The 27,982-nt window shown below is 42.8% G+C and overlaps 1 protein-coding gene across 2 annotated transcripts; it reads left to right on the top strand.

Moving 5' to 3' along the window:
- The first annotated feature begins 583 nt into the window (after positions 1–583).
- On the top strand, positions 584–26,353 carry PODN (podocan). Of its 2 annotated transcripts, XM_035123726.2 has the most exons (12): positions 584–956; positions 1,743–1,969; positions 4,769–5,037; positions 6,103–6,196; positions 8,676–8,740; positions 11,612–11,721; positions 12,713–12,869; positions 13,834–13,949; positions 15,104–15,761; positions 19,715–19,863; positions 21,726–21,940; positions 23,290–26,353. In XM_035123726.2, the coding sequence occupies exons 3-11, from the start codon at positions 4,774–4,776 to the stop codon at positions 21,901–21,903; spliced, it is 1,791 nt and encodes a 596-aa protein (XP_034979617.1). In that variant the 5' UTR covers positions 584–956; positions 1,743–1,969; positions 4,769–4,773; the 3' UTR covers positions 21,904–21,940; positions 23,290–26,353. The 2 variants fall into 2 exon arrangements, with proteins under 2 accessions (XP_034979617.1, XP_034979616.1); XM_035123725.2 differs by having other exon boundaries at positions 584–1,969.
- Positions 26,354–27,982: the final 1,629 nt, after the last annotated feature.

Genomic DNA, 27,982 nt, shown 5'->3' with positions numbered 1-27,982 from the left:
ATTCGGGTTTCCCAAAGTAAGTTCTCAGATGCAGCACTTTGCAGCATGGACCCGTGCCTAGAAACATAGCACAAAATAAAGTATGGATGAGCCCTTAGTTTGCCTATATTGAGGTGTGGGCAAGAGGAAGCTTAAAAATGCTTGGGTTCAAAAAGTTTCAGAAATGCTTTTAAAGCAAATGCCAACTGAGGGCATCTTTTTCATGCACTAGTATGATTAAGTCAGGTGTGGGGATCTTTTGGCCAACCAGATGTTGCTAAACTGCAACTCCTATGTTGTTCAGCAACATCTAGAGGGTTCCACACCTCCATTATGTTTTTGAGGAACTGGGGATGGAGAAGATAGAACCCTACTGGCTAAGGCTATACTACTGTACCAAATATTTCTCTGTTTTGATTTAAAGCAGCGATGGCCAAACTTGGCCCTCCAGCTGGTTTGGGACTACAATTCCCATCATCCCTGACCACTGGTTCTGTTAGCTAGGGGTGATGGGAGTTGCAGTCCCAAAACAGCTGGAGGGCCAAATTTGGCCATCACTGATTTAAGGCCTCCTTGCCCTCCAAACTCACCATACACACACACAGTGTGTGTGTGTGTGTGTGTGTGTGTGTGTGTGTGTGTGTGTTTTCTGATACTGTTGTTGCATGTGTGGTCCTGAAGTCATAGAGTTCAGAATAAACCTTAGATCTGAGTCATTTTGCATCAAGCAGCCAGTTTGCTTTATACAAATATGCACTTCCCTCTCACCAGCTTTTGGGAATAGCTTAATAGTCCAGAGGTGGATCCATTCCAGTTAAAGTAAGCCAAGATTTTGTGGGTGGGGAAGGTGGAGGGAGAGGAAACAATAAGACTTTAGTCTGAGCAAATGCTCATGTGAATTGGGAAAGGAAGACTGAGGAATTTTTGATGCCCAGCAAGGACCCAAAGGGGAGTGGTTTCCTGCAGACTTCTCACAGGTATGATAAGGTTACAAACAGGGAAAATTATTTGTAGTGTCTGGTGTCTTTTAATGCATGCAGTTTCTGTGAAAGAAATTTCTTTCCCATTTAAATTGGCATGGTCTCTGGAAGTGCTGCTGTGACTGTGGCTCACAAATCACGTTACGTTACAGAGAAAACGTAGCTCTCCCATGGAAAAAACGACAACGTGGAGATAGTGCTTGCTGCTGATTACGGTATCCCAAAGAAAAAGTGGCAGAAAGAGGATAGGAGGGAAATGTGTCACTAAGGGGAATCCCAAGTTGCCCGAAGTCTCACATAATAAAGACCTGTCAGTATACTGAAAACCCAAAGAAAGGGATGGGAGGAATGAATGAATGAATGACATCTGTTCCCCTTTTAAAATTCAAAAACAACAGAGAAAATATTGTGACACCTTAAAAACTAGCAAGAATATTATTTCATTCAGGCAACCCACGTTGGGTAGCCACCGAAATGTAGAATCCAGGATTTGTCAGGCAAAAATGTCAAACAGTTCAGGTGGCAGGACTGTCGAGAAAACACAATCTTTGAAACCCTTTGCTCTCTCCACCTCATGTATACCGATTGCTGCTCCCTCCCCTTTTCCTTGTTATTCCTATGAGTTGTGCTGATAAAAAGTGACTGGAAGCTTAATCTTTGTCCAAGCCACTGAATACATACAGCTATTAATTTCTCCCTCCTCTTCTGCCTCCTGCCCCCTCTTCCACTCTCTTCTCTTACATTTTCCCATATGGTGACTTTGGAAAATTCCTCTCTGCATAGGAAAGGACAGGAAATTCTCTTTGGGAGAGAGAGTTGCCTATTCCTCTCCCCCCCCCTCTCCCTTTCTAGTTCTGCTGATCACATCTGGAAAGGATCTGACTTGGGAAAGGGGGAAAGTGTTCGGCTCTTCGAGTGTGTAATTGACATGGCATGAGCAAGCGAAGCCTTGGGGGGGCAACAACAGAAACGCTTTTCTCCAGACACTCACCACTACCAGCTAAACAGAGGTGAGTTTTTGTTTTCTGCACTTTTTACTCTATGATAATAGCACGATAACTTGGAGGACAGAGAACAGCTGCTTTGACTTTTTTGTTTTTGCTGTGGCTGCTTGAAAACTCATTATGCACACCTAAACATGCATATCCTGCTAATTGGAGGATGTAACAGTGCCTTACAGCAGAGAGCCACAGGCACTATGCATGTCTAATTGCTTTTTCTGGAGATATGTGCTTTTAACAACCCCTGAACCTCCAAGTGCTGCTGGGCACATTCACCACTGGTGCTAAAGATACAGGGCTTTGGGAGGCAGAGATGCTATTCTGGACCTCAAAACAAAACCAGTATGTTCTGGCTTCTTAAGCAGAAGAAACTTTATACATCTCTCTTGCTGTACTTTGCTGAGACAGGCGGAGGATTTGAGCCAAACTTTGGTGGGCTCTCTGCACAGACTTGAGAGATGAAGCCAAAGTGAGACAACAAACCTAGGATAAGTTTATGTAACAACTTAAAGAGGAGGGGGGAAACCCATCTTAAGGGTTTCTTCAAACCTCAAAAGAAATCAGAAAAGCTTGCCGGGTTTGTCAGTCTTGCCAGCAGATGTTTCTTTATCCCAAGTGTCTTTCTTTGGTACCGGAGTAGAGATTGCTACAAAGGCTCGAGACAGATTGATGTCAGTGGCATGAATTCCTTCTAGCTTCGTAGTGGAGTGGACCAGGCAAAACTCTGCCAAAAAGAAAATGGAATAATCTTTGTATGACTTTATACTCCAATAAAGCACACCTGTGGTCAAATGAGGTGCTCCCACTTTGAAGTGAGTGCAATTGCCATCAAATACTCATCTGCCACATTCAGAAATTTACTCATTTGCATTATTATCCCTTTATGCTGTGTGTGTGTGTGTGTGTGTGTGTGTGTGTGTAAAATCTGCAGCATGCACAGCATGTCAGGAAGATAAGCAGTAGTGGGTGTTACAGTCCCAGAAAAAGAAGTCATTTAAGGTTTGATGATAGAAACTCGATTGTGGACAACAAACAGCTTGGATCTGGTTCGTGAAACTTAGCCAGAACAAAATCCTCCTCTTTGGGGATATTCTGCAGAGAATGGTTTTAACTATTTGCTCTGCCACATGCTTACTGAAAATGGAGAAAACAGTAAACAGGGAAGTAACATGCAATTGTTTTGGTCGCATCGAATCATATAATTGGAAGGGATCCTGAAGGTCCTCTAGTCCAACCCCCTGCAATGCACGAATCTCAATGAAAGCATATGGGACAGATGGCCATCTGTTGCACATGGTTAGATAAAGTTACAAGCTGAGTTACAGTAAGCCATGAGAATCAGAGGGTTGAAAGGGCTTAAGGTTAGAGGTGGGTTTTAAAGAAGGATTGGAAAGAAATGAGAGGTGGCACCACCCAGGTGTTGGAACTGGAGGAGCAAAGCTCGCAGGCAGCAGGAATGTATTAGGAATGTAACTGAAAAAGAAAGATAATGCAGTGCTTTAGAGGTAAGGGCAAGGAGTTTGTGGCTGGATCTGGGAACAGACAGGATGTTAGTGTAATGATTTAAGGAGTGGAGGACACGTGGCCAGGGTAATGAGAGGTGAATGATTTTGGGAGCCAAGTGCAGGATACAGGTGAAGGGGCCAAGGTGAGGCAATGCAAGACCAAATATAAGAATGCAGTAGCCTAGTCAAGAAAGATGCAGATCAGAGTGATTGCAAGGGAACAGATAGGATGCAATGCTGCAACAGGTGATGCAACACAGCAAAAGCGGGTTTAGGGCAGCATGACTGGTTCTGCCACACTGGGCTCTGAGCCTAGGGGGCGCTGCAGGGTGTTGCTATGATGTGGATTGAGCAGAACGGAAGGTGAGGGGTGTGTGTGCCGAATGTTGGCCTTACAGAGGGCATTGCTGAAATTTGAAAGACCAAAGTCTGTTGCTGCAACACGGCGTGTCTATGGCTTGAGTATGGAGAACAAAGGCAACAGGCCTGTTCAACAGGGTGGATGGCAAGATTGTCAATTGATAAGGAAAGAATACAAGGAGAAGTGAAATTGGGAAGAAATGTGAAAATTTCAGTCTTGGACATACTGAGCTTCAAAGGAGGAGGGTGTCACTTGTCAAATCCTAGTGCTGCAGCAATAAGAAAAGCTGCAGCTGTCAACATTTCATCTTTTGCACAGCTGCTAAGGTAAAGAAGCTTTTCTCTTTTCTTTCTGGTGACCCCTCTTGGGAAAGGGAGAAAGCTAAGCATCTTCTTGTATTTGCAAATTGTCCTATGTCGACCTGTGACTTAGCACCAGGTTGGGGAATCTTTTCAGCCCAGTCCTGAGGTCCCCAACTCCTGACGGCATCTGCAAAGCTGAACTGAGAAGGGAGATCCAAGCAAAGCTTGACGTCCTGCTTGGATCAGCTAGACTGGAGTTCCCATTCCAAAACTCCAAAACTCCAGAGTGTCACCATGGTTTGGTAGCTCCTCAGTGGAAAGAATCCCAGTGGGGCTTGCATTTGGTGTCAAATTTCAAAAGCATTAAATACAAGCTCCACTTGCCAAGGGACAATCAGAAGTGCATTTTAAGTATTCTGACTGTTTCTTTGCAGGTGCAGTTGTATGTTGTCATATATGGGGTGGGTGGGCATGACGTAGCAATTAATCCACACTTCCAAGCATTTAATCTTCAGGGTCTGGTAGTAAATGAATTTTCAGATGTCCATATTCCTTTGTGCCATTGTAGAGGCTAATGCCTACCTTTAAAAAGACCTGCTATTAACTGATCCCCAACTCATGGATGTTTCCTTGATTTCAGTGGAAATGTACTTAAAGTTCAGATCCCTGTTCCCTGTGCTATGGCTCTTGGCACTTAGCTCCAGCAGGATTCAAGCTCGGAAGAATGCAGACAGCAACGAGTTCCCAGAAGATTCATCAGAACTAATCGACCCAGAACGTAATTCTTTGGCTCCAGATTGTCCTAAAAAATGCACTTGCAATCCAGAAGGAATTGTGGATTGTGGAGGGTTTTCACTGAAAGAATTTCCCATAGATGTACCAGAATTGACAAGTCACCTTTCCTTACAGGTATTGTAAAGCTAAACATGGGCTGCAAACTGTTTGTGGGATCAGACCCACAGTTTTCTTGTAGCTGTTTGTACAGTACAGGGCCTAAAGCAAAGGTATCAAGTCTGGATAAGGGAAAAGGTATTATAAAAATATTGATTTGTGGCCTATTTGTGGAAGAGTGCAGTGTGAGCTAAGGCATTCTTAGCTTATTGCACTAGTCATACAGGGTGCTTCTAGATAGCCTGTTTATTGCACATTCATCCTAGTTTGTTTGCAGGAAGACTAGATGACAACTATTTAATGAACATTCATTCTGACTTATTTGCAGGAGGTTAGATAGTGTAGCATCAAAGCAAGTGTTATCATATATTTCCCCATCACTTTTCTTATCGCAAAAAGTCCAATCTTTGGGGGACACAGGGTTGTTGTGCAAGTCCTCCACATCCTCAATTTAACATCATGTGAGTGTTGCTGTTGTCAGGCTGCAGGATTCAGTCTGGAAGTGCCCCCAGACACTGAGCTATATTATCAGTCAGGATGCAAAATTCTGCACAAACATACGTTGTAAAATTTAGTAACCTTCCACATCCACTATGGCCTGCATCCAAAGAACTGCAGAACTTGTCTGCATGCTTAAGGAATGCTTGGGCTTACAAAATAGCCACCCACAATCCTCTTTTTGAGCGTAAGGGGGTTTTCAAAGCAGTTTGAAATAGGACGTGGGAGTTTGCACTTCAAAAAGAAAATACTCATTTTTCAAAAAATCAGCTGGGCACGCCCAAGTTCTTGGGTGCCTCTAAAGCAACTCTTTGATTCTGGCCCATATGATTTGCCTGGTTCTGTATTGTGCTCTCTCTCTCTGTGCATGTCTTTGCTGCAGCACAAGCAAAAGCTTGTGCTCCAAAGCAGCTGCATCAGCAGAACAGAAGGCTGAACAGCTCCATCCCACCAGCCCATTTTAGAGAGAAGCAATCAATCCTGCCATTCAAATCCAGGTGAAGATTCTCGGAAGCGCCCTTTCGTTTCAGTGGGGAATGTTCCCATGTGCCTCGAGGTCCTGATAAATCTTTTCACTTCTTTCAGAACAATCAGATAGAAGAAATCTTTCCAGAGGAGCTGGCACGTCTTTACAGGCTAGAAACACTCAACTTGCAAAATAATAGACTCACTTCTAAAGGTAAGCTGCAAAAAATCCAGACTGGTCTCTTAACTCCTGATTCGCTGTCTTTCATTGGACTAGGAGGAATGTTGATGCTTACCAATGAGTTGTATGACTAACACTGCATATCGCCCACTAGGAGGAGTGAAATGTAATTTGATCCCCTCTTTCCTTGGCTTAAAGTAACTCTCATAGTATTGTGAAGCCCTAATTTCTGGAACTATATAAGTTTGGTGCTATCCACATGCATGATATGTAAAAGAGCTACATACATACAGAAGATATACAGAGAGAAGAGGGTGGGAAAGACAGAATGAAGGCAAACACTTTTGTGCATACTGTACTTAGAACTCAGTTATAGCAGTGGGGAGGGATGCAGGTGGTGCTGTGGTGTAAACCACTAAGCCTCTGGTTGGTTGATTGTAAGGTCAGCAGTTCGAATCCCTGCACAGGGTGTGTTCCCATTGCTCTGTCATCTGTTCCTGTGAGCCTAGCAGTTTGAAGGCATACCAGCACAAGAAGATAAATAGGTACTGCTGCAGCAGGAAGGTAAATGACATTTCAGTGCACTCTGACACTCACCACGGTGACCCGTTGCGGCAGAAGCTGTTTAGTCATGCTGGCCACATGACCTGGAAAGCTGTCTGTGGACAAATGGCAGCTCCCTTGGCCTGAAAGCAGAGATGAGTGCCTCACCCCATAGTCAAATTTGACTGGACTTAACTGTCCAGGGGTCCTTTGCCTTTACCTCTACCTATAGCTGGGGATGAAGATTGAAGGGATGTGGGTCACATGGAGGAAGTGGGCTTTGAGGAGGGGTTTGAAGTGGGGAGAGAGATAGCACATGCAGGGACTGTGAAGTTGTTTAAGGCAGGCAGAAGGTGGTTTGGGAACTTCTGCCAATATCTCATTGAGACAACATGAGGCAATTCCCTCAGGCAATGGGGTTTGTGTGTGTGGATTTGCATTCACAGCCTCCCTTCCCCTCACCCACTGGCCTTGCCATACAGCTACTGCCTGCCCACACAGCTACTCACATTGTATATATGTAGTTCTGCAGAGCCATTCCCTGCTTTGCCCCCCTCTGCCACCACCATGGCCCCCACTTGCTCACCTCTTCCCCTCGTTAACTGCTTTGCTGCTACTAATTTAGCAGTGGCAGCATTGGCCATACCGCTGCTCCCTCTCCTGATTGTTTTGCTCTTGCTATTGAGAGAAAATGTTCTGGGCCAGATGGAGAAATCTCTATCCAAAGTTCTGATGGCGCAGGAAATCTGGGCCCTTCAGACTGAGGCCGAGGGGAGGAGGAGCCAGAGGCAATAGCATGGCCACTGGTGCCAGCTCAGTGGTGGCAAAACAATTAACAAGGAAGCCGGGAAAGGAGCAGAGAGGGATGCTGGTGCCTGCCTCAAGTGGTGGAACACTTTGTGTTGCCTTTGTCTCTGGATGATTTGCAGCAGGTTGACATAATTTTCAGAGGTGACATCCACACTATAGCTTACGGTAACTCTAACTGTGCCCCTTCCCAAATTATGCTGCTGCAACTAAGAAATCTTGAGGAGAACCCAGGTGTGTGCTTATGTGTGTTCAAGTCTGGGACTGAAAACTAATTAATGGTCCAAGCTTATGTTTGGAAGCACCTTGTTGCCTCCTTCTATGTGAATGTGCATTGTCCCCCTGCTCCCCATGCCAAAAATTCAGTTGGTGGAGAAACTTCAGGTCTACGCTCTCAGTAAAAAGAAGGCCTTTTACTGGAGACCACATTTAAGAGAATAGGAGACCTTTGGTTGTCTGAGGGCAGGCATTGCCAGATAGCATGGGCTTCATGTACATGTCGGTCTTTAGAGATCCATTAAAAATGCTTCACTGAAGAAAGAAAATAGTACCCTGATTATGTACACAAGTACAAATGTTAACCTACACCAGCCTGCTCTGCAGATCCTTAAAGGCTAAGTCTAATCCACATCTTTTGTAATGACTTGTTTTTATTTTGGGATGGAAGCATGCTCACAGCTGGTTCTATATGTCAAAGGGGGCTTTGGGCTTATATTTGGGGTGGGGGTGGGGGGAGCCGCATAGGAAGCTACTTTTGAAACTGAGGGGGACTTTCAAAAGCAAATTGTAATCTGGAATGACCTGCTGCTCAAAACCCGAAAGAAATTCTCACTGGAAATGGTGAAACCTTTGGGTGTGCTTAAAGAAGTTCTTTGGATTCCAACTTACATAAAGATAAAAAATTAAATACAAATCTGATCTTTCTAGTCATTTTTTAAAGGGGAAGAATGATGATCATAGGTTAAAATCCTTTTAAAAAAATCCTTCCAGCAGCACCTTGGAGACCAACTAAGTTTGTCATTGGTGGAAGGAATTTTTTAAAATTTTGTTTTGACTACGTCAGACCAACACGGCTACCTACCTGTAACTAAAATCCTTTAGTTGCTCATAGGAGACTCCTGAGGGGTACTAATTGTCAAAATATTCCTATTATAATTTGAAGGACTTCCAGAAGAAGTGTTTGACCAGCTGGAGAACTTGAATTACCTGTATCTTGCCAATAATCAGGTAAGCAAAGGTGGTCATTGTAAGAGCTGCTGTTGGTTATGTGTGTATGGACTGGGGACCAGGAACCTTTTTCAGCCATTGGCCACATTCCCTCATGGGGAACCGTGGTGAGAGCAATCAATATTTCTTTTGCACTTATACTGTATTCACCGGATTTTACACCCACCCACCCCCATCTCCACCCAGGCAAATAAGAAGAGCAATGTCATTTCAAGGACACAATCTGGGCAGGCAAAAGCACACAAGGAGGGGGTGGAGCAAAATCAATGAGGGGTATGGCATGGGGTGTGGATAGAGAAGCCCAGAGGGTCACATTTGGCCCCTGAGCTGGAGGTTCCCCACCCTTGGTTGTGAAAAACACTTTACCTAGTTTCTTCATTTAGTATTGCCTGAGGAATTCATTCTTTGCATGAACTGACTGATCCCAGAGAGACGAATGTGTGGATCAGGACAGAGTTATCTATAAATGTTGCAATGCAATTCTTGGCTCGAAAAACATGTAAAACTTATGAAATGCCAATTTCAGAACAAAATACATTTGGAAATGAATATTTTGTGAGAAAATATGTTTAAAAATTCTTATTTAAATGCACACATTTTAAAGTTAGAAATGCAGATGAATTCAGAAACAAGATGGAACGGACTTATGAAAAAGCACGTGTGAAACCGACATGAGTTGAAAGAGACTGAATCATCCCTTTCTTCGTAACTAAAGAGTAGTTTAGACAGTGGCTTGCTTTTCAACTGTATTCTTTTGGCTTAGAGTGTTAGAACTTTAAAGAGGCAGTAGGGACCGTGACGTGCTACAGATAGATATGGTAGCAGTAAACCGTTTCATGCTGTTCCATAGCTGTGGCCATTGAAACTTCCATTTTCCACAGCACCGATTGTATTGGTATAGCAGTAGCTGATCATTGACAATCTGAGTGGTCATTGTATCAAGGGAAACTGCACGGACTCCACCAACTCTTTCAAATGAGTTTACCCTGTTGTGCAGGTGCAGTATCAAACTGCTTCTCCAGTAACATCATGTCCTTTCCTCCCATTTACAGCAATTTTCCATGTAACAGTTTTGGCAGTGAACAGCTGCATAAAAGAAGAACACGAGCCAGGCTGTGACTAATATTCCAGGACGTTTGTGTCCAATTCCACCCCCACCCAGCTCTATGTGATAAAATGGCCATTAACCTCCCTGTTCTTGCTGCAGAAGAAAATTATATCTGAATAATAGAAGCAAAACTTTGAAGATGGTATACACATGCAAACATAGCTTGGTAGCTTTACATATTCAGAACCACGGTGAACATACTGAGAACTGGGACACTGAAGTAAACAGTGCAGTATAGCCAAGGCCCGTACTTAGCATGAGGGCAAGGATATGCTGGAGACAGAATGCTTTCACGTGACTCATGTACTGTTATGTGCTTGGCAACTTTGACTAGAAGGCCACATATAAGGCTTGACTATAATATGTACCTATGCCAAACGGAAACAAAAATCTCTGTAGCAGGAAATCTAAAATTCATCCAAGAAAATGTAACTTCTGAAATAGTATTAGAAGTGGGACCTGCAACAAAATGTTGCAGCGTGGAGTGTTTCTGGTTGGGATGCCAGGCAGCCTGCCATGCCCTTCTCCCGGATTCCATTTCTGTCCCAAAATGTCAACCAGCCTTCTATGAAAACTGAGCATATTCAGTATTCATTGGACTGTTTGGGATGATTCACCCTCACCTCAGGGGTCCCCCCCCACCATGAAATTGCTTTTGTACTTCTGTAAACACTGGAGCTTCACTGAGCCTGTTGATACACACACACACACACACACACACACACACACACACACACACACACATATATATATATATATATATATATATATATATATGGTAGTATCATTTTGGCTATGAAAGCAAAGCATTAAAAGTTACATAAACTGAACGTAAAAAAAAAAGTGGGAATATTGTACACACATTTGCAGTTTGAATCTCCAGAATTTAATTTCCCAACTCATTTTTTAATTTATTTTTAAAGAGACAAATTCTTGGGTCTTTCCTTCTGATAATATATGATAAACCTTAAAGCGATTCAGATCCAGTTCCCCAGCCTTGTGTTATTGGCAGTGTTAGTACTAAATGCAGTACAGTACTAAATTCTTAAAACTAACAGGATTCATAAGTAGGAATTTTGTAAATAAACCACATTAGAAGAGCACACATTTGAATTTTCTGCAAGCAAATTTGTATTAAAAGCATATTCTCTCTGAATAATTTCATTTCTTTCACAATATGTTTTCCTCTGTTCTGTACAATGCTCAGCTTTCACCAGAGTCCAGACACTAAATAAATATTGAATAATATATTCATAGTTTGTCCATTACAATCCAGCATGCCTGCAGACAAGGTTACAGCTCACATAGTGAACCCGCGGCTTTCAAAAATAGCGTGAGAAGAAGTACCCTTCAGAAATTTGATGAAAACTCAGATACTCTTGTTTTCTCAAGAGATTTTTCCAGGAAAGGTCACTGAACTATTTCTTGAAAGGATTATAAATGTAGCATAACATTTATTTACTCTCTCAATCCACCCCCCCCCCAATATTAACAAAACAAAATATGTCTCAATACAAACAAAACTCCTTCCAGGGATGCTGAAACAAAAAATTAACTGTTTCCTACAGTGTTAACTTATATTTGTGAGGAAGACAGAAATCCTCACTGCTGTGAGGGATCTCCACTTTTCAGAGCTTGACCTTGTTAGGTTTCCTCAATGAAACAAATAGCCTGATAATATTTTGTTGCAAAACTTGTTGCAGTTTGAAGCATTATGTCTCAGACAACAATATCCTCTTCTGGCACCATATTTTGTTTTCCAGCTCACGGCGGCTCCAAAATGCCTCCCGAGGACCTTGATCAGTGCTGATTTTGCAGCCAATAATCTTACTAAGATTTATGAGCTCACATTCGGACAGAAGCCAAACCTGAGGTAAACAGAGGGCAACTGTAAGAGGAAGAATGTCACACTGCTTCTGTTGGCAGATGGGGGAAAGTGATTGTATAGTAAAAACCACTTGTGGCCTACAAATTGTAGCCGGAGGAAGAGAATTGTTTATCTTTCAAGTGTTACAGATGAATTAATTCTGGTTGTTTCTGTTGGGTGGCGTTTGCATGCAAATAGCAATTGTGCTGGAAAGTGTCTCAGAATACAGTAACAGAAATTCATCTCATTGGTTTTGTGGTCTCAGGAGTAGAGGTTCTCAACATCACCCCTCAAAGATTTGCTAGAGAGTACTTCATAAACAAGAATAAGGAAGACTACATTGATCAGGTATGTGGCCCAGCATTTGTTGGATTGTAGCACACACCATGCCTGATCATTGGCCATTCTGGCTGAGGCTGATGGGTACAACAACATTTGGAGGGCCACATTTTCTCTATCCAGTAATGAACTCTGATACAGAATTCTCCTCCATAATTTATAGTTGAGGTTACCTTCCGTTTAGGGAGTTTGGTTTTTGGAGGTAAAACTTTCTGTTGGGACTGCGGCAGGAACAAACAAAACTAGGTGAGTATCAGAGCTTCAATCTTATGTAGTCTTTAAGGTTCAGGATCTGAAGGAATAAAATTAGTGGATCATAATGGAAAGCAATGAGTGGCTCCTCAGGAGGCCTCAGGGCTCTCAGTACTCCAGCAACCAGGGTGGGTTAGTAGCCCCGAATCCAAAAGGATGGCAATGGGTAGCAGTCATCAGCCTGTATCTAAGGCAAGGGCAGGCAACATGACCTGGGGGCTCAGCCCAGTCCTCCTAGGTTTCCCATCTGCATCCTCACAATTGATCCCAAGGCTCAACAAGGTGAGGAGGGGCTCCAGATCAACAGATTTTAGAGGTCCTTTTCAGAAAATTTTATGAAACAAAACCAAGTAGCTACTGTATATCTGCACTGATTCCCAACTTGGTCTATTTCCCTTTCCGGTAGGTCAGTGTACCTTCACAACAATAAACTTGAAGATGCCGGGTTACCAGAAAGCATGTTCAATGGTTCTGATAATGTGGAGGTCTTGATCATGTCCAGCAATTTCTTAAAATACGTTCCAAAGAATTTACCATCAGCACTGTATAAACTGCATCTAAAGGTAAGATGGCAATTCTATTACAGTAGTTCTCCTTGGGGATGGAATTGTATTTCTTTACTTGGCAGGAACTCACACTTTGTAAATCTGATTGCTTTGAAATCACCACATGTCTGTCTGTCTGTCTGTCTGTCTGTCTGTCTGTCTGTCTCTCTCTCTCTCTCTCTCTCTCTCTCTCTCTCTCTATCTATCTATCTATCTATCTATCTATCTATCTGTTTTTCTGTCTATCATGTGTGTGGTTTGTGCTCTGTGCCCAAGAGTACCTGAGGTATTCTGTGGCTAGGAGTGCTTATGCCCAGCTTAGGCTTGTTTGCCGGCTACAACCATTTCTGGACTGGCATAGCCTCGCCTCAGCTGTGCACAATCTAGTGACCTGCTTTGACTACTTTATGCACTTTACATGGGGCTACACTTGAAGGCTGTCTAGAGGCTGCAGCTAGTAGCTGTCAGCTAGCACAGAATGCAGTTGCTATGCTGGAAAGTGGGGTACTTTAATGGGACTATGTGACACAGGTCCTGGCCAAATTCAAGGTTTCAGTACTAGCATATAAATCATCACCATCATCATCCACAAATTGCTTGGGACCCAAGTACCTAAAATAGCACCTTTCCCAATACCAACCACCTCAGACCCTAACAACTGGCAGAGAAGGCCTTGCTGGTAGTACCACCACTGGTGGCTGCCCAGTTGGCGCTGACCTGTTACAGGGCCTTTTCAGTGGTGGTTCCCCAGTTGTGGAATGCCCTCCCTAGTGAGGTGCATCTGTCTCCATCATTATTAATTTTCAGTAGGAATTTCAAAACATTTCTATTTATCCAGGCATTTGTTGGCTGCAGAATGTTGACTGTTTTTTGGCAACTCTAATATCACTGTACCACCTTAGAGATGCCCACCTTGTACTTTGAGGACTTTGATGTTAGGATGAACAAGCTCATGCTCTACTTCCTGTGTTTCTTGTGGCAGAACAACAAATTGGAGAAGATTCCTAAAGGAGCTTTTAGCGAGCTCTCAGGACTTCGAGAGCTGTATTTGCAGAACAACAAACTGACAAATGAGGGCATGGACAATGAAACCTTTTGGTGAGCATGTTGATTTTCTTCAGTGGATGTCAGCCACATGTACCAGCTCTGTTGCCTTACAGCTATTCTACTTTGTTAATAATTTGTCAACACATTAAGAACAATACCAACACATCGAATCTATAAGCTGTGCTTTTTTGTGATATTATGGAGTACTGCCACCTCTTCTTTCTTTGCTGCCCATGGCATCCATTTTGTGCTGGCATGCACAACATTTTTATCAATATATGACCAATGGCACTTTTTAAAAAATATGCAAAACAGGGCTGCATATGAGCATTACTTTCCCTCTATTTTTGTTAGACACTGCGATTGAATTGACTCAGAAATCGATTAAGTTATCTCTGAAAATAACTGTTCATTTACTGAGCCAATGCAAAGCATGGAAAATAATCCCAAACTCTGTGCTTCTAAGCACCCAGAATCAAACTCTGATTTTGTTTCCTAGTTTAAAGTTGATGATTAAACCACAGTTTCCTGGCTGGGATATAAAGGGAAACTATGGCTTAATGACTATGGAGGTCTTTCATTAGATCATATGAGTAGCTAGAGGAGGGAGCATACCGTAATTTTTTTTGCAGAACACTTAAGTTCAAATCAAAAGCTACTAAGTTGTTAGGTTAGGCTATAAAGTGGAGGTGGGTCTAGTTTTATCATTAAATGGAGCATGTGGAAGATATGAGCAAAACTCACCTCCCCACCCTTGCCTCCCCCTCGCCATGTTCTAGCTGCTTGAAGATTTTTTTCATAGCTGTCTCACCTCCAGTATTGGGACAGTAATGGGTGTGACAGTGATTTTCAAGCTCAATCGATTCATACAAAGGGTAGGGGTCCTGTTTGTACCCCAGATCAGGAGTAACCAAAGTGATATTCTCCAGATGTTGTTGGATTACAACTCTCATCATTCCTGACTGTTGGCCATGCTATCTGGTGCTGATGGAGCCCAACAATCAGATAACCTTGCTTCTGATATTGTTAGACTCCATCTTACATCAACCCCAGCAAGCTTGCTTGCCTAAAGGTCAAGGATGATGAGAGATGGAGCCCAGCAACAGCTGGAAGGGCACAAGTTTCTCACCCCACATTATAGATTTCCATTCTTTTTTTTTTAAAGTTTAACTGAGAACATTCATTTCACCCCTTTTTCTTCCAAGGAAACTTTCGAGCCTTGAGTACCTGGATTTGTCCAGCAATAACCTTTCCCAGATCCCAAGTGGCTTACCTCGAAACATCGTCCTTCTCCACCTAGAGAAGAATGCAATTAATTCAATAGGCAGGGATGTCTTGACCCAGATCAAGAACCTGGAATACCTTCTGCTTCACAATAACAAGTTGAAGGCCCGGGGGATCCACCCTCAGGCTTTCCATGGCCTGAAGAAGTTACACACAGTCCACTTGTACAACAACCAGCTGGAAAAGATCCCCAGTGGGCTGCCCAGACGGGTTAAAACTCTTATGATTCTTCACAACCAGATATCAGAAATTAGCAGAAATGATTTTGCTACCACTTATTTTATGGAGGAGCTAAACCTTAGTTACAATAAGATCACCAGCTCACAGATTCATCGGGAGGCTTTCCGTAAGCTGAGGCTACTGAAATCCTTGGATCTTTCAGGCAATAATCTCAATACCATGCCTTATGGCTTCCCAAAGAACCTGCTAAGCCTGAAGTTGAAAGTGAACGAGATCAGCTCTATTCCCAGGCACACGTTATCTGGGATGTCAAAGCTGCAGGAGCTGTATTTGAGCAACAACAAATTGAAAGTCGGTTCAATATACAGTGGGTCGTGGCAGGATCTCACCAGTCTCAAGGTACAAGCATATCACTGATATTGTGCGACTCTTTCATTTAGACATAAACACAGAAAAAAGTCAATACATCAGCAAAGAAATCCAACTTCCGTAATTGAAATAGATTTTGCAAAGAGAAGGAATTATGTAAGTATACTTATTATGAAAAGAAAAGGAAGTAGAATGTTGTGTTATTTCACCACAGAATCTGAAAGCTTGCGGCAAGATCTAAGGGCAGTACATAAAGGCAAAGGGGGGCATAGGTGATTGAGATGCAAAAAATGGATGGCAAGAATTATAAAGAGAGAAAAAGTTGGCGTTGTACAATAGCATTTCAAAGAGAGATTTTCGAGGCCTCCACTTGGCTTTATGTGACTAGCAATTATATGCTTAACAGTACATGCAAATGAGTTCAGTTTTCAAGTGTAATAATTTAAATTTGAAATTGGTTTGAGGTAATGGACTTCATTTGCAGAAGTACACAGTTTTCAGCTAAGATTGTGAATCTCTGGATCAGAGTGAACACTGTGTGTAAAACTCAAGGAAATGGAAGCAGGGAACTGGGAAATATTTTTCTCCTCTGATCTAAAGATTGGTCCAAATGGGCTAGTTACAGATGTAAGAAATTCTACCAGGATGTTACACAGGGTGGGATCGTATTGGTGCAGAAAAGCTATATGTTTTGGAAGTTGGTTTTCAGTAGGGATGTTGGAGAATTCCATCAAAAACAGAAACAAGAGTGGAAATCCCCACAGTTTGCACGTTCATTAGAGGTTAGGAACAGAAATCACATAAGCGAATATGAGCAGTGTTCAGTGTCATTGGGTTTTTTCGTACACAAATGTTACGTACATAATTACATTATTTGCTGTATTGTGTTTGACATTTCCCTTCCAATGAAATGCATTTAAATTAATTTCCTAAGTTTTGGCCACAGCAGATAGTGAGACTAATAATAACAGATTTTAGTGAAAGCTGAACTGCAGTGCAAAGGAAACAGTGCTGACTGCAATGAACCCAGGATAGAGCGGAAGTCATTGTCTCCTTACATCTCTACGTTTCACTCAGATGACAAGCCTGCAGAGCTGTTTCCAGATACAGTATGAAAAGAAGAAATATATCAGAAATTTTCTCAGGAAAAGGTGTCTTCAGAGATATTTAAGCTCGGCCCTAGAACCTACTGGTTACCTGGTTACCTGAGACAGGGTGGTCATTGGAAGACTACAGCATCTGCACAGATTTCTTATGTTGCTCTTCCATAAAGATCTATTGAGAAGGTCCTGCTAGCATAAAGTTTAGAGAACCAGGGTTATATGAAAATACATTCTTGGTGGCTGCTTCACAGCCATTAAACTCTCCTGGAGACCCCCAAATTCTGAACCTGAGCTTTTTTTGGGAAGCATTGCAAACCCTTGTCACAAAGTATAGCTTACTGTAACTTTGGTTAAAACGGAAGAGAGGAGGGCATATGTTAAAATGGCTCTCACACTAGGCTCTATAGTTCATTAACACACCCACACCCACCCACCTTTGTGGTCTTGCAATCTATATTAAAAAGTTAGTGGTTATTGAAGACACAGATTATTACACTGCCCCCCCCCCACTAGATGAGACAGGTGAGAAACTATAAGTTAATGAATATGGGTTTAGGTGTCAACCGTGGGTTTTATTGTCATTCATTTTGTCCTTTAAACAACTCTGTTTTTCTTGGTTCCAGTTGGGGCCAAAAAGCAAAAGTGCTCAAGTGGCATATTTAGCCAGAAACTGGCTGAACTAGTTTTTCATAGAAAGATGTTTTTGCGTGATTTCCAGCTCTGTTTCTCCAAAGCCAAATATATTGAGTAATCTTTGTGTGAGAGCTTGAACTTCTGGCTGCTTCTCCAGTCTGCTGATTCCAGTCTGTAATGTTCTTTAGAAAGGCAGAATCCTTTAATTATATAAATTTAATATTTAGCTCCTTTTCTTTTGAGTAAGGCCCTGTAGCTGGGGGCGGGGTAGGGAATTGGAGCACTGCCTGCTAGGTGGAATTATCCCCCCATGGGTTGTTCCTTTTTTCTTATTAATATATACATATACATAAATACACACACACACATTGGATATTCATTTAAGTTAATTTTATATTAACTTGAACTTTGCATAACCTGTGATGTAATTTAATTGGAGTTGAATTACCAGGCAATCAATGTTAATGTTGGCTAATGGCTAACTCCATCACCTCATCAGTCAATCAATGAGGTAGAAGTTAAAGTTAGGGTTGCCAGACTCAAAAGAGGACAGGACCTCTGTGCCTTTAATTGCCCTGCTCTCTTTTGAGTCTGGAAACCTTAAAGAGAAACCAGCAGACCCTTTGTTTCATTTCCAAGCAAAGGGTCTGCTGGTTTCTCTTTAAGGTTTCCAGACTCAAAAGAGAGCAGGGCAATTAAAGGCACAGAAGTCCTGTCCTCTATTGAGTCTAGCAACCCTAGTTAAAGTGAATACACATTTCAGCTGTACCCAGTTAGCAGACAGTTAAGATCAAACTTTGACGATGGTGGTAGCTGACCAAAAATATAAGAAAAGATGTAATCATGTTAACAATAGTCTAAAAATAAAAATAAATCTGGTATTGAGACAATCTGTAGGAAGTCACTGAAAACAAGACCACTTCACAAAGATAGCAAGGAAGGAAACTCTGGGCTGGTTGAGTCCTCAGCCCACTTGTAGCAAATTTCTCCACCATCCCCACCCCTCACAGAGCTGCAATTCCTCCCCTCCCCCACCTTAGCAAACTACAGTTCCCAGGATTCTTTAGGGGAAGTCATGGGTGTTAAATGTTTATCATAAAATCAACAATTTTTTAAAAATAAATAAATAAATAAATGTATGGTGTATACACAGACTTAGACTTACAGTACTTGCAAGTAAACAAGTGCTTCCTTCTATAATAACATTCGTTTCTCTGTAAAAATGCTTGCATGCAAGTATGTGAATTGTGCTCTTCGTGAACAACCTCAGTGGCTCAGGCTGGAGAGGTTACTGTGAGACAGCTCACTCAGGAAGTTACCGGTAGTATCTGTGTTTGGAGAATATTCAAGTTTTTGCCTGGGGGAAAGCCCTCCAAGTCTACAGTAGGAGCAAACAAGCTTCAAATGCAAAGTTGTGAGTGACGTCACAAGTCACTGGGCCATTCTCCTCCCTGTGCCCTACTCATGTGTCCAGAATTCTGAGCATCAAATGCCAAACCCTGTTGTGCATGCTGCAGATTCAACAGCAGCTGCAGCTGTTACTGTTCAGCCGTCAGAACAAAGCTACAGGAAACGGGCCAAGAGGAAGAAAGCTGATGCAGAGGCAACCAAGGAGGGAAGCTGAGACTGCTGCTCACTTGTTGCTATGGCCACATTTCAATACAAATGTCCAACATTAGGTGGGCCAAAAGAAAGGGTATCTGACTAGGACGAGAGGCAGGGACCTGAAAGAATGGTTTACAAGGCACAGGAGAACATGCAATAATCCAAAGGACCAGAGAAGGGGAAAGCAAGGGCCAAAAGAAATAAAGCTGGGCAAAAGACAGTTGGGAAGAGGAAAGATCCTACATATTCAGCTACAGGGCACTGGTGTGGCCACATTAATGAACTTGCTTCCAAGCATTTTGTGGGCGCGTGTAATGAAATTAGGCTGAAATCCTAGTATACTTCCCTGGGAATAGGGGAGAAATCCATTTCAGTTCACACTTAAAGGCGACCTTACCTAATTTGTGCTTTCCAAAACAATACACACAATGCTTGCTTTGCATGCATGGGGGTTACGTTCCAGACCCTGTGCGTGTTGGCAGGACCTGCATAAAGAGTTCCACCAGTCGTAGCCTTGCTTACACAAATTTCAAGTGCCTAGGTACTCAACATTTTTGTATAATCAATCTAGCCCATTTCAAAGCAAACTGATTTCCATTAATTACTTCCAGCTAATGTTGTGCTGTCTGTTTTTTCTTTCAGACATTAGACATGGCTGGCAATCAGCTGGCTTCTATTCCATCTGATTTGCCAGAATCTCTAGAGTATCTGTACCTCCAGAACAACAAGATTACCACAGTGCCAGAAGATGCCTTTGAATCCACACCCAACATAAAGGGCATTTATCTCAGGTTTGTAGTCCAGAAGAAAGGTTGTCCTGTCTGACCGAGATGCATCCAGTCAAGGGCAAAGCTGAGAAAACTCTTCTTTGGAAAACCTAAAGTGTTTAGACATGGTGGGATTTGTTGCATTTTAAATTGAACAACGGAATACCACCACTCTTGTCATTAAGAGTCTCCTCTGTTTTATAAGCAGTTGAATATGTGGCATGAGGAGATGCAGTTCAAGAAGTCCCAAGCCCTCTCTTGATCATGCAGAACCTAGCTGTGTGATTGTTGAATTCTGGCCATAGCCCTTTGCAGGTAACCAGAGTACAAATGACCAGAGACCCACATGTTCAGATTACTTTTGCTATTCCAGATGTGGACATAAGCAGAGTTCTACTGGATCAGACCAAAAGTCAATCGTGCTTTCACAGTGGGCAACTAGATGCCTATGGGAAGCCTATAAGCAGAACATGAGCATGATAGCATTCTCCAAATCATGTTCTGCAGCAGCTGGTATCCAGATGCATTCTGAATTATGACTAGTCAACCAAGTTGGGAGCCATCACTAAATTTTGTGAAAGTAAGTTCCATCATTTAGCTATGCAGTATGTGACAAAATACTTCATTTTGTCTGTCTAGGAGGCTAGATGGATTGTCTCTAATTGGTGTTAAAGGTAAAGGTAAAGGGACCCCTGACCATTAGGTCCAGTCGTGACCGACTCTGGGGTTGTGGTGCTCCTCTCGTGTTATTGGCCGAGGGAGCCAGCGTACAGCTTCCGGGTCATGTGGCCAGCATGACAAAGCCGCTTCTGGCGAACCAGAGCAGCACACGGAAATGCTGTTTACCTTCCCGGTGTAAAGGTAAAGGTAAAGGGACCCCTGACCATTAGGTCCAGTCGTGACCGACTCTGGGGTTGCGCGCTCATCTCGCATTATTGGCCGAGGGAGCCGGCGTATAGCTTCCAGGTCATGTGGCCAGCATGACAAAGCCGCTTCTGGCAAGCCAGAGCAGCACATGGAAACGCCGTTTACCTTCCCGCTGTAGCGGTTCCTATTTATCTACTTGCACTTTGAAGTGCTTTCAAACTGCTAGGTTGGCAGGAGCTGGGACTGGGCAACGGGAGCTCACCCCGTCACGGGGATTCCAACCGCCGACCTTCTGATTGGCAAGCCCTAGGCTCTGTGGTTTAACCCACAGCGCCACCCGCATCCCGGTGTTAGTTTGCCCTCAATAGAGACACTTTACGCTAAGAGAGCAGAGGGAATTGTTGCAGACCCTTTGCATCCTGGTCATCATCTGTTTGATTTACTGGTACTTCCATCTAGATGTCGCTACAGGACTCTATACACAAAAATGGCTAGGCACAGGAACAGTTTTTTTCCTTGTGCCATCAAACTGTTAAACTCGTCGTTGGGTAGTGGAAGGGGAAGCCAGATGTGGGGTGGGGTTCCTTTGCTGTGCTGTTGTATTGTATTGTGAGTGGAATAGTGTTTGTATGAGGTACATTTTTTACATTGTAATGTAGTCGAAGCAAAATTCCAATTATGCTTGGTACTTGGCCAAAAAATTATTCCTTCTTCCTTCCTTCAGGGCTGTCCAGAAGGTAGATTGGGATCTACTGGTAGATCTACTGGTAGATCTTCGGGTTAATAGCAGTTTGATTATGATGGAACAACCTCCCCCCTCACTCCTCCTGCATGTGTTCTCCTGACATCCCCACAGCTGATTGAGGGGACTTGGGGTTGAGAATAATTGTACAAACAGGAGCACTTGCACTGGCTCCTGCTAGTGGGACTACTTACTGATAGTTGAATCCAGCCCCTGGATTCATTGGCAATCCGGGGTTAAGTTCCAACACCAGCAACTCTCTCTTTTTATCTTCAAGGTTTAACAAGATTGCCTTCAATGCAGTAAAAGAAAGCACATTCCAGAGGCTGAAACATCTACAGGTGTTGGACATAGAAGGAAACTTTGAATTCAGCGATCCTTTGAAGAATAGGAACCATTCGGATGAGGAAATGGAAGAGGAGGAGGAAGAGGAAGAACAGGAGGTGGAAGAGTAATGAAGATAAACTTCGATTGAACCAAGTGTATCACATGGTAGAAAATTACTTTCAATGCTTTTCTAGTTACACTGTCTCTTTACATGACCTGCTTTTCTACGGCAGCCCCAGCCAGTACACTAAATAATATTTGTGACCCACTTCTGTTAGTGGTTGGGTTGACAGATAAATATATATGAAGGTGCATGAATGTGTGCTGGTACAATGTCAGAAGTGGATACATCACCAGGTGACCAAGGTGTTGCATAGGGATAGCAATATGTGCCCCGACAGTAATGACTAATACCTTGTGGCTTTCTGGAATGGCACAGTTGACTCACACATAGTGCTTGTATGTTTGCTGTAGTTACATCAGTTCTCATTCCCGATCCTGCAGCTCAGATGTACTTTCAGTTCATAACCACTGTGGGATAGCATCATTCCTATACGAGTGTGTCCTGGGAGCATAGAAAACAGTCTCTCTGTGGCTATCTCTATGCACTGGCCCTACTTGCAATGGCACATAAAGAGGTATTTCTGTGGTTACTGTGCAGCATAAAACGTAAGAAGCTGTTGTCTCTTGAATCAGATGAACCTTTCGTCCATCTAGCTCAGTACTGTCTACACTGATTGGCAACAGCTATCCAGTGTTTTTGAAAGGGGTTTTTCTGGCATCTAGCTGGAGATGTTAGGAATTAAACCTGGGCCCTTGGGCATGGAAGTACTCTACCACTGAGCTATAGCCCTTTCCAAGTTTTTAACACTTCTTTCCCCCCAAAGGCCTGTAAAAGCTTGAGTCTGGGGATTATTTGGAAGACTTGTTTTTATTCAAGCTTTTATTTTCTTTTTCATTTTTAATGAGATTCTTAAGTCCTTTGCTTCTGATTTCCTTGTTACTAACCACCCTGGATAACTGGTTAGAGCAGGCTTTATAAAATCTAAACGAACAGGGCCGGCTCATCGTAGACCCCCGGTGGCGCAGGGAACCATGGCGCCGGCTCGCCAGGAGGGTGCCGCGAGCTGCGCCCGCCCGCTGGCCAGCCGGTCCGCCGGTCCACTGCGTGCGGCGCCCACCTGCCCACCGCGCTGGGAAACGGGGCGGGAGGGCGCCGGAGAGATCGCGCTGTGTCTGCCCGCCCGCCCGCCGCGCAGCAGCGCCGCGCCCACCCGCCCACTGCGTTGGGAAACGTGGCGGAAGGGCGCCAGAGAGATCCGGCGCACCATGGCGACAGGGGCGCTTAAGACGGCGCTGTAAACGAATACATTTCTGCCTTTGCAGAAAGTTCTTAACTGCATTTTGAAAGGTAGCTGCCAGTGTTACGAACTGGGATAAAAATAAACGAATAATGAGCTGGGATGAACATGCAACAAATACATGATTAAAATTTTGATTCTCATGTTTTACAGGAACTCCTTCAGCAAAGCGGCATGCATTCCTGTGTTTATGTATCTATATATATCTGTATCTCCATAGATATACAGAGAGCACTTAGCAAACAGTGCAACGAATTTCATGCAGGCGGTTGGCTCATGTGATGATGCTTGGCCAGGCCAGTTGAAGAGAGTCTGCTAATGTTGTGGGGGAGACCCCTAAGTGCCACCCCATATCTTATACTTCATCTTGTCCAAGTACTTTCTGGATCATCAGGGATTCTGGGGGAATTTTCAAAAGCTGGCTTTTGTTCCCCTTCTTTCACTTCTCTCACAGTTTTCCTATGCTAATGAAAGCGAAACTCTTTAGAGCAAGTTCCCTCAAACAGTGTTTCTGTGTCACTGCGTTTCAATGAACCACTGCGCTCAATGATGGGAGAAGGGAGAGTATCCCGTGTGGTTTTGTTTTGTAGAGCAACTTGAGGCATCTGAGAACCATCAGATGGCAAGAAGACTGACTTACCACACTGGACATATCTGTCCCCCTTTTTTGGTTCAGTTCAGTATGTATATTTGGATTAAGAAAGAAATCCTATTACGGCTGGATCCCATATATAATTTATCCCCATTCCCAAAGCCTGCAATATGCACCCACCTTTATGAAGGTTTAAAATATCAAATTATTCTGTTTTGTGAAAATTAAAATATATTTTTGCCTTTGAGAGATTTGTCGAAGTTCCTTTGTGTGTGTGTGAGGGGTGTGTGTGCAGGGTGGTTGCTAATATCCCTTGGACAAAGGAAATCATATGGACTTATGAAGTTGGTCCATCTAACTTGGTACTGCCCAGTCTATTGGTCTTCAATTAGTGGGTTGGGACCCACCACTGGATTACAGTTTGACCTAAGGTGGGTCACAACAACACTGTACAAAAATAGAATAAAAAGAAGTGGATCCCCAAGTACATTTTTGGAATGTACCTCTCCCTAATTTTTCTTTAAGAAATATTGTCTTTGATGCCTCTTCTCATTTGGGTTCTCAGCTTCCACACGTGGGCACACGTGAGAAACAGTGTTTGTTGACAAATCATGTCTTATTCAGCTTGTTCAGGCTGTCTAACAAATGGGTAGATCCACACCATACATGCAGAGCACATTCAAAGCACATGACTTGCCCCATAGAATCCTGGGAACTGTGATTTCTCCTTCACCAGGCAACAGTTCCCAGCAGCCTTAAGAGAACTACAGGATCCTTTGGGGAAAGTCAATTGGTCTAAATGTGTGTTGAATGTGCATGTGACTATAACTGTGGAAATCTGATTTTACAGTGGAGAGTTGTTTCTTTTTACTGCTCACAACCTTATTTGAAGTTCCTGTGCACAATTTCATATACTGTATATATACACTGTATATTGATGTCTCCCCTCCTTTCTTCCCAAACACAGTTTAGCTTTTTACATCTCTGGACAAGTGGATAAGCAGCACTGTTTCTGTTGGGGCTTAGCAAAGAGCTTGGAACAAGAGAAGCATTTGAAATCCAGAAAGAGAGGTTTCTAATTGTAGACCAGCAGGGAAAACACCTGATAAAAATCTGTGCCAACCAACCTTGCCAAGAAATCTTGACTTTAGGATGGCCAGCTACTTCCTTCCCAACCTGGGCCTCTCCAAATGATCATGTTATTGCACAATGCAAATGCAGCTGTTACTCAATTGACCAAAGGATCTGGGGCAAAGACGAGATTGAGAGAGAGAGAGACACCCAGATATCTTTAATTAAGGCAGGGTCGCCTCATGTTTCTTAACCCTTTAACTGTAATATTTTCTTTAGGAAATGTAATATCTGCTTGCAACTAGAGAGCCACTTGCAATCTGAAGGGCAGGGTAGAATGTGGGTGCCAAGTGTCATTTTGATGAGTTTTGGTGATACCACCAGTGCACTATTTCAAAATTTTGATGCACATGGTCACAGATTATGGGAGTTGTAGCCCAAAACATCTGGAGGACAGCATGTTAGCTGCTCCTGTGCTATATTCCAGCTCGGTAGTAAAAATCCCACTGCTTTTTCCTTAAATTCACCAAAAAGTTCACTGTCTGTGTAAGTGTGTGTGTTTGTTTAGACTTTGGACTCCAGGCAACCTCTTTATTGAGCATTCAACCTGATTTGTTTGCACAATGCTTACCTATGTGGTAGTGGTTAGACTCTATTGAGGACTGGTTTTGATTTGTTTCTCAGGACAGTCATTCATCCAGCATCCATCCAGATCTGCAGGGTGTGTTCACCTCTCTCTCCCTGAAACAAGGCCTGAAGCCAGCTTGACATGGGTCCTCTGTGGTGTCATAGTAACCTTACTCCTGTTATGAATCCAGGCCTCTGTTTTCCTCCCCATTCTAAGCTTCAGTGCCTAGCAGCTATGGAAGAGTACCCTGGGTAGAAGGCAGACATCACAGTGTACTAGGCTGGCTGGCTAGCTGGCTTCCTATGCTCCCTGGAGCTAGCCACCTGACTTACTGCTACCACTAGCCCAATAGTTCTCTCCTCTGAGCAGTCCTCCACCTCCCTTGCAATCACGCCAGATACTAGCAACTGGAGTAGTGCATTAGGCAGGTGTGTGTGTCTCTGTGTGTGCAAACAGTTTTATGAGAGAGTATTTTTTTTTGGTATGAAAGAGTTTGTGTGTGCATACAGCAAGTAAATATTTTCCAGGGGCTTAATTCCTTGAAATTATGCCATGTTGTGATGACTTGTATTCTGTGGTTACATTGGTTCACTTTTGCTTTGCATTGGTTTTGAAATCTCTACAATAGGTTCACTGTCCTTTGCACACAAGAAATGCTTAGCCTACGTGTTTCTCATGTGTAAAAAGAGTAAATATTATTGTTGACATCAGATGTCAAAGAGAAAAACAGCTACCAGATTTTTAGAAGACTTTCTGAAGGCAGCCCTGTATAGGGATGCTTTTAATGTTTAATCGATTATTTTATTTTTCTGTTGGAAGCTGCCCAAAGTGGCTGGGGAAACCAGCCAGATGGGCGGGATATAAACAATAAATTATTATTATTATTATTATTATTATTATTATTATTATTATTATTTAGATTACATTCTAGGCAACCATTTAGTACAGACACCCCCCAACTCGGCCCTCCAGATGTTTTGGGACTACAACTCCCATCATCCCTAGCTAACAGGACCAGTGGTCAGGGATGATGGGAGTTGTAGTCCCAAAACATCTGGAGGGCCGAGTTGGGGGATGCCTGATTTAGTAAATAGTTTGTGATAATGTCTTTTAAATGCTTGATTCCTTAGTACTATGCTGCAAATGTGTGTGTAACACATTTGACTGCAATTCTATAAACACCAGGGAGTAAGGTCCTCTCAACTTAATGGGACTTTCTTCTGAGCAGACATGCATAGGGTTGTACTGTTGATGTATATATAATCTGCAGGTTAGCTTCATTTGGTTGAATTGTGTTCTTTTAGTCCTTCGTGGCGAGAAGACTCATAAGCATAGTCTTCAGCTTTACACCTTAGATGAACAGGTTATTTTCAATGGGGTCTGCCCTTTACTACTGGGCTTTCCTCCTGGATGCATGGATTCTACTGTCTCTTGACACTGCTGGGCTTTTAATTACCTTGGTTCCCTGGTAATTCAACTCCAGTTATGTTTCTAGGTTTTAAGGATGCACAAAGGATAACTCCATCCACTGGTGTAGCAAGGGGGGCGATGGGGGCAGGTCGCCCCGGTGCCACCCTGGAGGGGGGAGTGACACTCGGCGCCCCCTACTGGCGAACATATTTTTTTATTTTCTGTTGCATGAGATTTTTCAACTGTTCTTATATATTCTTTCAATGCTGATTTCATATCTGAAGACGGCTTTGTTCTGTAAGCTCTAGTTTTTTTGCAATTCATGTTTTTCCCTTTTCACCAGAGTGTGTGTGTGGGGGGGTGACAAAAAAATTTCCACACCGGGTACCACCTGGGCTTGTTACGCCTCTGACTCTATCTGTTTGAGAATTTGGCTGGTGAGTGCCAACAGAAATGGATCCATAATGGTGCCACTGAAAAATAAGAGGGAGGCATTGGCATGCTGTAGAACTCCTGGGTTTCAGAAGGGGACAATCACTCTGAAAAATAGCCTAGTGAGAATTGAAATGTAAAAAGCTGATGACTAAATAAAAATTATTATTTTTTAAATCAGTTATGGAGCAACTAATAACTGATACCTCTTTCTGGTCTAGCATAGACAGATGCCATTAACCATTATAGGGTAAAACTAATGTGGGAAATGCTATAACAATAAAATGTGTGCACAAAGCATGAAGGGAAAAACAGAACAAAAAACAGTATGAAACCCCTTCTAAAGAACTGATTTCATAAACTGATTCTGTTTAGGGAAACATCAGTGTGATCCTGAAGCACTCATTCACTCCATTGTGAAATCACCACAGGAATGTATTTACTGAGCAACAACTGCATTTGCATTTGCAAATACATCAATTGCGCAATTACAATCCTCAATTTTACCAAAAGGTTCCAGTAAACCTCTTCAGGCATACTGTATGTTATAACCCGGATGTACAAACAGCTATTAAATGAATAGCAAATGTGTTTCTAAAAATCCCTTCATTTTTAAGTGCTTTTCAGACATATGTTAGGGTCTTGTACATAATAGTGTTGTTGCATAATGAGATGAGCTGTTTTTACAAGGACATTTAAAAAAAACATATTTA

Source organism: Zootoca vivipara, chromosome 7 (genome assembly GCF_963506605.1).
Source record: "Zootoca vivipara chromosome 7, rZooViv1.1, whole genome shotgun sequence".
NCBI classification, from domain to species: Eukaryota; Metazoa; Chordata; class Lepidosauria; order Squamata; family Lacertidae; genus Zootoca; species Zootoca vivipara.
Note: the sequence above shows the minus strand (reverse complement) of the source record. Positions and strands in the feature narration are given on the sequence as shown.